General features: G+C 38.0%; 1 protein-coding gene across 1 annotated transcript in view; it reads left to right on the forward strand.

Moving 5' to 3' along the window:
* The window catches only part of efcab14 (EF-hand calcium binding domain 14), a 34,252-nt gene extending 30,491 nt beyond the window's left edge, over positions 1–3,761 (forward strand). The window contains exon 9 of the mRNA XM_078407347.1: positions 1,549–3,761. Within this exon, the coding sequence (XP_078263473.1) occupies positions 1,549–1,715 (167 nt within the window). The 3' untranslated portion in view covers positions 1,716–3,761. The remainder of the gene's footprint in view (positions 1–1,548) is intronic.
* Positions 3,762–10,516: the final 6,755 nt, after the last annotated feature.

Below are 10,516 nucleotides of genomic sequence, written 5' to 3' on the forward strand. Positions count from 1 at the left end.
CTGGTTTGGACTGATTTCATAAGAATGTTGAAAGGTAGAGTAGAGGAACCGGCCCTTTGGGTCACAATGTCTGCTGAATATGATCCATGGAAAACATCTCATCTGCCAGCACATGACCTATATCCCTCCATTCCCTGCATATCCACGTGCCTATCTAAAACCCTCTTAAACGCCACTGTCATATCTGCTTCCACCACCACCCATGGTTGAAGGTTCCAGGCACCCACCACCCTTGCCCTGCACGTCTCCTTTAACTTTGCTCCTTTCACCATATAGCTATGCCCTTTAGTCGTTGAAATTTCATCCCTGGGGAAGAGGTTCTGGCTGTTTGCCCTATCTATGCCTCTCATAATTTTATATACTTCTATTAGGTCTCCCTTCAGCCTATGGTGTTCCAGTCAAAAAAAAATCCAGGACTTTCCAACCTCTCCTAATAGCCAATACTCTCTAATCCAGGCCGCATTCTAGTAAACTCGAATGCACCCTCTCCAAAGCATCCACTTTATTCCTGTAATGGACGACCAGAACTGCACATAATGCTCCAAATATAGCCTAACTAAAGTCCTGTAATGTCCTTGCAATCACTGCTTCATAATGGTTATTACATCATATTCCTAAGCACTGATCTAGGCTCTAGGTCAGTAAACTTCCAACCATTATTTTCAAACGCAGCTGAAAAGTGATCAAACATTTGGATTTACGGCCCATATTTTAAAATGTTATGATAAATGAATTGATCATTCTGCCAAAATGATTTTACCCCAGCTAAAAACATTTCCATGGGGAAAGAATTCTGTTCATGAACTTAGAAAATCCTGGATGGAGTTTGTTGTCACTCTCAAACTCATGCTGAATAATATGAATAAACTTGACTTAGAAAAATTAAATGAACTGACACTAATTAGATGAATTGCCCCTTGTTCACTTGTCACTATTTGATTGATCATTTTTTTCCTACTATTACCAGCCGTTTAGTTTTTTCAACAAAAAAATCCATGTTGGAATATTAAGCCTTTGTGTGTGTGTGCATTAACTTCACAATTGATTTGTATAAAGTGTTTAGCTGTCTTGTTCAGATGAATAAGTTGACTAATCTTTGTAAAGATGTCAAGGGAAGGTATGAACATGCATAATAAAACTACTTTTTCTTGGAGCTCTGACATCCATTTGAGAAGCCATCACTTTTCTTGATCTCCAAACTAATCTGGCATGAAATACACTTGGGGGTTCTATTCCATTGGTGTGCACACATTTTCCACTTCAAACTAATAACTAATTCAAATGGCTCCAGATACCTTGGCTGCTGTTCAAAGACATGGGGGTCAGCTGAAATTGTGCGACTTACCAACATGTATCCGGTTTCTACAATGGCCCAGTCTCCATGTAAAAGAATTAGCTAATAAAATATGTATTCTTAGTCTGTTACATAAATTGTAGCTTTTATATTTTAGTTCTTGAGATTAAAGAGGTTTTTTTTCCTATTTGAAGTTCTTTTAGTACTGTTACTTCTAAAATTTAAAATGACAAACGTTTTTTCAAATCTTGCAGCTCTGCAGGACCTGTTCCTTAAATCTACTGATGGCCAACTTTCTTATCAAGATCTGTACAATTTATTTGGTACTCAAACCCCTGATCCAGAAGAACTTCGTCAATTTGATTCAAATAAAGATGGAAAATTCTCTCAAACAGAACTCATTGATGCAATTGGTTCCTAGGGGACTAAATATATCGAATTGGATTAGTGAAGTTTTTAGAAGTGAAGTCATGACTTCCAATTGCTACAATTGTACCTTAAACGGATTGCGAAATCTGCTTAGTACTTAGAATATATATTCCTAAAATTACCTTTGGGTTTGCCCAAACGTTGTTTTAATGAAACAATCTATTCAATTGAGTTTGAGGAATAATGGGTTGAAGCATTCAGGATAAAATCTTTGTTTATAAATATCACACTCAATGAAGTAGCTGGTTATACTATTCAAAATCAAACTACTGGCAGGTTCTTAAAAATTGGATAAAATAGGTTTAGTTGATTTTCAATTAAATTGGTGAAGATTCAAGTAAATTAATTCAGATTTTGAACCTTCCAATGTTGCTGAAGGGAGAACAAAGTTTGCTAATTTCAGCTTACACTTATGATTTCTCCCCTCTGCCATTGCCTTCTTCCCCCCCCCCCCCCCCCCCCCCATATATAACTATCCAGTGGGTTCAGAATTTCCATTATTTTCAATGGAAACACAATTACTGTAGACAGCCTTGAGGACTAGAGTATATTGTGATTGATTATATTGAGATTTATGATTCCTGTTCTACAGTCATTGCCAGCTCTGAAATGTTCAAAGATCAACAAATGCCCTGCATGTATAATACAGTAAATGCAACTACTTTTGTGCAGGCAATTAAGACCGCTTTCATTTTGGTTCCATGCGTTACTGCTTGGGCCCCACAATGTGTGGAGTGTAAATGGTTGGTGGTAAAATTAAACTTGCTGGATTTATTAACATTGGCTATTAGGAAGGTGCACTGTGTTTTAAAAGGCATGCCTTTGAATCTGGAAAGTTTACATGAAGTTACTGGTGTCAGTCAGACCACTGTGGCACACTGACACAGTTCAAAACCAGTATATAGTAGGTCTTGAAAACAAATGCTGCATTTTTTGTTTTTATGTTTCTATTCATTGAAATGTTCTTATCTTGTAAACCATTCCATAGTTTATTTAACATAAGTGTCTCATTAAGGTCTCTTGGTTGCTGTAGTTCAGTTAGAAAAGGGATTTGTTTTTACAGTTTTTACAGCTGCAACAAACAGTGTTACTAACCTCAGAGCAAACACATACACTTGGTGGTTTACAGGACTATAGAACTTGTATGAAGTTTTCTTTCACTTGAATAATTCGACAATGTTTCTTTTGAATGATATAAAATGATTGTATAATATAAATGTAGATACTTGACATTATATTTCTAATGTTGAAATAAATATACATAAAAATCAGCAGCTGATATCTCTCGCACATGCTTAGCAATAAAGTAATATTTTGGGCAAGGATTGAGATTTCATTTGGTATTGACTTTAACTCCCAAGACAATATAACATTCTGAATGAAATGCTTACTTTCAATGCATTTTACGTGCATTTAAGGCAACTTAAGAGTTTTAACTGTCAATACTAAAATGCTGGATTTCCTGGTTCCTGGATGCCATCTTTATATCAAATCATAGTATTTTGTGGACAAATTTTTAATTAAAATTTTAACTTAATTGCAACCAAAAGATCTTGTCCAATAATGGCCTCTTTAATTATAGTAGCAATAAGAGATCAACCTTTCCAGTATGTGAGGGTTTTATTCAGTTTTGCAGAGATTTGTAAAATGGTTGATCTAATTTTGTAAACTGGGTACAGGGAGAAAATGTGATTCAAGTTGTTTGCACTTTTGGTTGTTGGCTAATTTATTTACATATTATAACCCCATGCTGGTGATGTCTAAAGCTGAACACTGGCCAAGAGCTCTAAATAAGACTGCTTTGGAGCTGGAACATTTTGTACTGTCATGTACATGGTGATTCATAAATGTCTTGTGAAACTTAAAATGTTTAATTACTCCTTTTGTTGTACACAAATTACCAAAATATATTTTTGAGATTTTATTCCTACAATAAAAGGGTTAGTTGTATTAAAGTAACAACCATTGTTTTGAAGACTTGTGTTTTGCATGTTTTATCATGTAATGATCAAAATATTTATAAATTGTCAAACAATAAAAAGACCATATTCCAACTTTGGTTCAACTTGTGTGTAATAAATTCCCCATTGGCTTTGCTGGAATATATATATATATTTTTTATGGACCCATGTCAAAAGGCCCTAGAAGTTCACAAGATCTAATGTTATTACCTTATTTAAAAATGAGGTACTGTAGCGCTGTCTATGGTGTCTGCACAAACATTTGTATATCAATAATAGAAGATTATGCAAGCCTTATTTGCATATTTACTATTTGTGAGAACTCGTGTCCATTTCATGAGTTTGGATAAGGCTTATCTGTCATTTAAAGTTTTCATAGTACATTATTTCAGTTGCTAATTCAGTGATAAACCTATTGCAGGCAGGATAAACAAGTATATATGAACCTATATCTTTCAAAATTCCTTTAATCCCATGTTGAAAGTCTGCAAAATTTTAAGATTGTTTTTCTGAGCATTGCAGATAACGTTAAATAATGTATGAAATTTTATTCACTCTTGTGAGTTTGCATGTTTTGAACTTCCCATGGATAAAGGCAGATAACTGCTAAAGAAAGCCCTTTTCAATGTTGCACGCCCCCTAAAATTTGAGGTCTGAAGAAGGGTCTCGACCCGAAACGTCACCCATTCCTTCTCTCCTGAGATGTTGCCTGACCTGCTGAGTTACTCCAGCATTTTGTGAATAAATACCTTCGATTTGTACCCGCATCTGCAGTTATTTTCTTATACTAAAATTTGAGGAGGTAATTAACAAAAAGTCTAGTTTCTAGTTCCCCCTAAGCTATAGTTTACAGAATAGGTCTATGAAAATAGTAAACTAATTTGCATCTACAAAATATATCATAGTATTTTGTGTTATCGATATGCTCTACTTAGTCATTTAAAATGTGGGACTTTCATCGGCTTGAGTGGACCTGTGGTGCAAAACTAAAAAATAAATGTTGATTATCTCTGAACTCTTGATGACCAGAAATACAATTAAATAAACATAGCACAAAAAGTAAAGACATTTGTGTTTGGTAGATTATTTCTTTGTTGTAACAATGCTTCTTGGCAATAAATCTTATACCGTTGGAAAGCCTGTTTATTTCCCTTTTAAATGGTGCCACATTTGTAAGGAACATGCATTTGTGGGATGAGCAGCAGAGCTGAGTATATGGGTTGCGCCCATGAAAATTTGCCAAATCTTCTCTGCCAATGCCAAACAGCTTATTCTGCTGTTGCTATTGACTCTTGTTTTGAGCTTCTGGTACCCCCAGGTGCTGACAAGAATGGGATGCCATCCCACAACAGTGTGTGACCAGGCTGGTGACCAGCATGAGGAGGAGGTGCCAGGCTGTTATGGCTGTGTATGGTTCTTCCTCACGCTACTGTGGCTCCTGTTTATTAAATGAATAAATTGTTAAATTGCCAATATCTCTTGTTTCTTCAGACTTCAATCATCCAATCCACCAAACAACACCGAACAAGAGTCAATGGCAGAATAAGCTGTTTGGCATTGGCAGAGAAGATTTGGCAAATTTTTCATGGGCGCAACCCATATACTCAGCTCTGCTGCTCATCCCACAAATGCATGTTCCTTACAAATGTGGCACCATTTAAAAGGGAAATAAACAGGCTTTCCAACGGTATAAGATTTATTGCCAAGAAGCATTGTTACAACAAAGAAATAATCTTACCAAACACAAATTTCCTTACTTTTTGTGCTATGTTTATATTGAGTAACAGCATTGAAAATGTCTATTGCAAATCTGACTGGTCTTTTGCAAGCTAATAATACCCTACATAGTATTATTTAAAACACCATGTATTAGTTGACATTGGCCCTGAACCATTCCCTGTGACCAAACCATCTGTTCCTTCAACAACTGCATATTTTCCCAACTTTTCTCTCACTTTGCTAAGATAATTTTAAATTGGTAGCCCCAACTAATTTTCTACACTCTTGATTCTCTACCCCCTGTTTTCCGTTCACTCGACCTGCCACATGCTTCCTTTTCTTTCTTTATCCAACTCTCAATTCCTCCAAGTATCATTATGTATCTCAGTTAAATGACACACATTGCCTTCCATTAGGATATTTCGTTGCAGTTTATAATTTTCTGTATTTAAGATCATTTCTCATATTCGTGGTTTCCTATGCATGGCATGAATCTGCATTCTCCCTCAATCTCGTCAATGGGTATTTTCCATTACCATCATTTTCACTCATCAACCTATTAACTAAAAATTCTCAATGTACCTGTGCTATTTTAAAAATCTTACTTTGGCTTTCTCAAGCTCTCTGTAGCCTTTGATATGGCCGCTTATATAACATACCCCCACCATTCAGCCCAATGGGACAATTCTCTCTTGCCTATCTGATTCTTCCCAGAGAATCACTATAATTTTTTTTTTCACATTTTAAACTTTCATTGAGTTTGAGTTTTAAAAACAATGAGAATTTTAAATGTATTTTTGAAGCCAGTGCAATTTGAGTAAATGAGTCCTGGGATACTCTGCAGTAAGGCCAGCAAATATTTAAATGAGATTATGTTTAAAGTTGGAGATAGAGAGACCATTTGGAAAGCATAGAAGATGTGAATGAAGACTTGAATGTTAGCAATGGATGTCTGAATAGGTTCTTGAATTGAATTGAAAGATACAACATGAAAACAGGCTCTTCAGCCCACCCATGTCGACAGCAATCATTGATGGTCACCATTGATCACCCATTCACACTAGTTCTATATTATTTCACCTGCACACTACACATTAGGGGCAATTTACAGAGGCCAGCTAACGTACAAACCTGCACATCTTTGGGGTGTGGGAGGAAACTGGAGCACCCAGGTAACCCTGTCTACTGGTGTTGGCACTTTCAGGAAACTTGATTTGGACCTTCAGGTTTTTCTGTTCATCAACATTCCTTAGGGCCACACTAATTTAGCTTGATTAATGAAAATATTTAATATATTCCTTTATTCATCCGACACCGGGGAAATTTAGAACCTTGTGCACAATTCTGGATACCTTCCTCAGAAAACCGTTCATGTATTGATTCATGCAGATTGCAAAAATATTAACAAAAAAAATGAGTAGAAACTGATTAAGTATTGAGAAACACCACAGAAAGGTTTAACATGCCAAGAGGCATGGATAAAGTAGTTGTAAATTGTTACATAAAATATGAAGGGAGAATTAAGAGAGTAGTACCAAATTAATCAGCCTCAAGCAGACTGCATGTAGATTTGCTTTTCCCCATTGAGTAACATTTTTAGAATTTGCATTGCCTCGTCTGAGGTATCATAATTAGCGTTATCTTATTCTCAACATAAACTCAATTTAGTTCAAGATCAATTTTGAACCTCTGAACTACTAATGAACCTAAACTACATTTTTGAGTCACATTGCTCCATGTGTCTCCAAATTTAGAAAAATAATGTTAAACATTTTGAAAATTATACTACAAATAATTTAAACCTCCAGCAGTGCCCTCTTTAAAATAATACAAAAAGTTGCTTCATTTATGATCATATTAATTGCCTTTTGATCAACATAACATCGGTTTAGAATCATGACATAATGATAATTTAGTTTTTTTTCTCAATCGCTTAGTGCAAAATATAGTTTTGCAGCATTGTTGCGCTACATTTCCAGAGAGAGAGAACAATGAGCTAGGTTAGTCAATCGGGATTATACCCTAACTTGTGGAAAGGCCATTCAGTCGTCTGATAACAGAGGACCCTCTCTAGTTGGTGAGAGGATGGTTCAGTTACCTGATAACAGCTGGGAAGAAACTATCCTTGCATCTGAACATATGCGTTTTCAGACGTTTTCAAACATCTGTACCTGATGGGAGGGGAGAAGAGGTGATCGGTATGAGACTGGTCCTCGATTATGCTGGTGGCCTTGCTGAGGCACCGTGAAGTGTAGATAGAATCAATAGAAGGGAAGTTGGTTTGCATGATGGTCTGGGTTACATCCACAACTCTACAATTTCTTTCAGTCTTGGATGGAGCTGTTTCCAAACCATAGTGTGATGATAAAAATACTTTCTACGGCATTCCTGTAGAAGTTGTTGGGGGTTGGGGGTATGCCAAACTTCCTAAGCCTTCTAAGGAAGTAGAGGCATTGGTGTGCTTTATTGGCCATTTCTTCAATGTGGCTGGTCCAGGACAAATTGTTGGTGCTAGTTATTCCAAAGAACTTGAAGCTTTCAAGCATCAGGCGGCTTCAATGTGTAGTGTGTTGCTTTGCTTCCTGAAATCGAGCACAATCTCCTTTGTCTTGCTGACATTAAGGGAGACGTTGTTGTCTTAGCAAGGAGTTACAACGTTCTCAATCTCCTTCCTGTGCTCCATCTCATCATTATCTGATATCCGGCCCACTATGCTGGTGTCCTCTGCAAATTTGTGAATTGAGTTGGATTAGTATTTGGCTGCACTGTCATGAGTGTATAAGGAGTAAAGAAGGGGCTGAGAACGCATCCTTGCATTGATGTTGTTAATTCTTGTAGATGATTATTACTGAGAGGGAAACTACAGTTCAAGGAAGACATTTCAGAGGCCATGCAAAGTCTCATCATCAGATGGGGATGGAGGACCAGGAGAATGGGTTCTTATGTGATCATATAGCTGTGGGTGCCTTTAGACTTGTAATAGGTATCTGCCATTGACATCCCATGAGCTAGTGACCAAGGCCTAGAAAGGGAAGAGTCATAGATGTACCATAGACACCTAGAAACATAGAAAATAGGCAATTTGGCACTTCGAGCCAGTACCGCCATTCATTGTGATCATGGCTGATCATCCACAATCAGCAACCCGTGCCTGCCCTCTCCCCATATCCCTTGATTCCGCTAGCCCCTAAAGCTCTACCTAACTCTCTTTTAAATTCATCCAGTGAATTGGCCTCCACTGCCTTCTGTGGCAGAGAATTCCACAAATTCATAACTCTGGGTGAAAAAGTTTTTTCTCACCTTAGTCTTAAATGGCCTCCCCTTTATTCTTAGACTGTGACCCCTGGTTCTGGACTCCCCCAACATTGAGACCATTTTTCCTGCATCTAGCTTGTCTAGTCCTTTTATAATTTTATATGTTTCTATAAGATCCCCTCTCATCCATCTAAATTCCAGTGAATACAAGCCCAGTCTTTCCAATCTTTCCTCATATGGCAGTCCCACCATCCCGGGGATTAACCTCGTGAACCTACGCTGCACTGCCTCAATAGCAAGGATGTCTTTCCTCAAATTAAGAGACCAAAACTGCACACAATACTATAGATTGCAGAAGGACCTCTTTACTCCTATACTCAAATTCTCTCGTTATGAAGGCTATGTCTAGGTGGGAACTGGCAGCAAATGCAAAATTTGAGATCCATTCAAGTGCAAGAAGAATCACCAATATTGTTGTCCACGAATTGACGGAGGGGGAGTGGAATTGAAACAAGGATTGTTCCGTGTATGGCACAAAGACAGTTGTAGTTTGGGCCTATGCACATCATCACAGCTAGAAGTATGCTCTTTTTGTGACAGGATATGCCAGTACACTGTACAAGCATCTCTAAAAAGTTAAGCATCATTATTTCATTTCTAGCTATGAGACATGTGCACACCAGCACCTTTTTGGCTACACTTGATTTGAAGAAAGTGAGAGTAGTTGAGTGAGAAGCTGTCCAATGAGTTCAAACAGGCAACTAAATGTATTGATGAATCGGTACAGGTGGGACCTTTGTTCAAGAAACAAACTGAACCCTCAAACCATCTTAGTGTAGGATGAAGATGTAAAGTTATTGTATTCCCATGATGAAGATGAGCTAGTTGGGAGCCAGTTGAGAACAATGAGTTAATGGAGCACGTGGCATTTGAAGGTCAAATAATTAAATCAGAATCAGAACGGTAGCGCAGCGGTAGAGTTGCTGCTTTACAGCGAATGCAGCGCCGGAGACTCAGGTTCGATCCTGACTACGGGTGCTGCACTGTAAGGAGTTTGTACGTTCTCCCCGTGACCTGCGTGGGTTTTCTCCGAGATCTTCGGTTTCCTCCCACACTCCAAAGACGTACAGGTATGTAGGTTAATTGGCTGGGTAAATGTTTAAAAAAAATTGTCCCTAGTGGGTGTAGGATAGTGTTAATGTATGGGGATCGCTGGGCGGCACGGACTTGGAGGGCCGAAAAGGCCTGTTTCCGGCTGTATATATATGATATGATATGATATGAATTATGAGAAGTCATCAACATTGTTTTGGAGCCTTGCTTGAATAAGGTTTTGAATTCCAGCATCAACCACTATAATTAACTATTCTCATAGAACATGGAACAGAAAATAGTTGCAGGAGTAGGCCATTCGGCCCTTCGAACCAGCACTGACCGCCATTCAATGTGATCATCACTGATCATCTACAATCAGTACCCCGTTCCTGCCTTCTCCCCATATCCCTTGATTCCGCTAGCCCTAAGAACTCTATCTAACACTCTTTTGAATGCATCCAGGGAATTCCACAAATTCACTACTCTCTGGGTGAAAACGTTTTTCCTCATCTCAGTTCTAAATGGCCTACCCCTAATTCTTAAACTGTGGCCCCTGGTTCTGGACTCCCCCAACATCGGGAACATGTTTCCTGCATCTAGCTTGTCCAATCCCTTAATAATTTTCATCATATAACAGTCCCGCCATCCAGGGAATTAACCTCGTGAACCTACGGTGCACTCCCTCAATAGCAAGAATGTCCTTCCTCAAATTAGATGACCAAAACTGCACACAATACTCCAGATGTGGTCTCACCAGGGCCCT

This window comes from Rhinoraja longicauda, chromosome 11, assembly GCF_053455715.1.
Source record: "Rhinoraja longicauda isolate Sanriku21f chromosome 11, sRhiLon1.1, whole genome shotgun sequence".
Taxonomy (NCBI): Eukaryota; Metazoa; Chordata; class Chondrichthyes; order Rajiformes; family Arhynchobatidae; genus Rhinoraja; species Rhinoraja longicauda.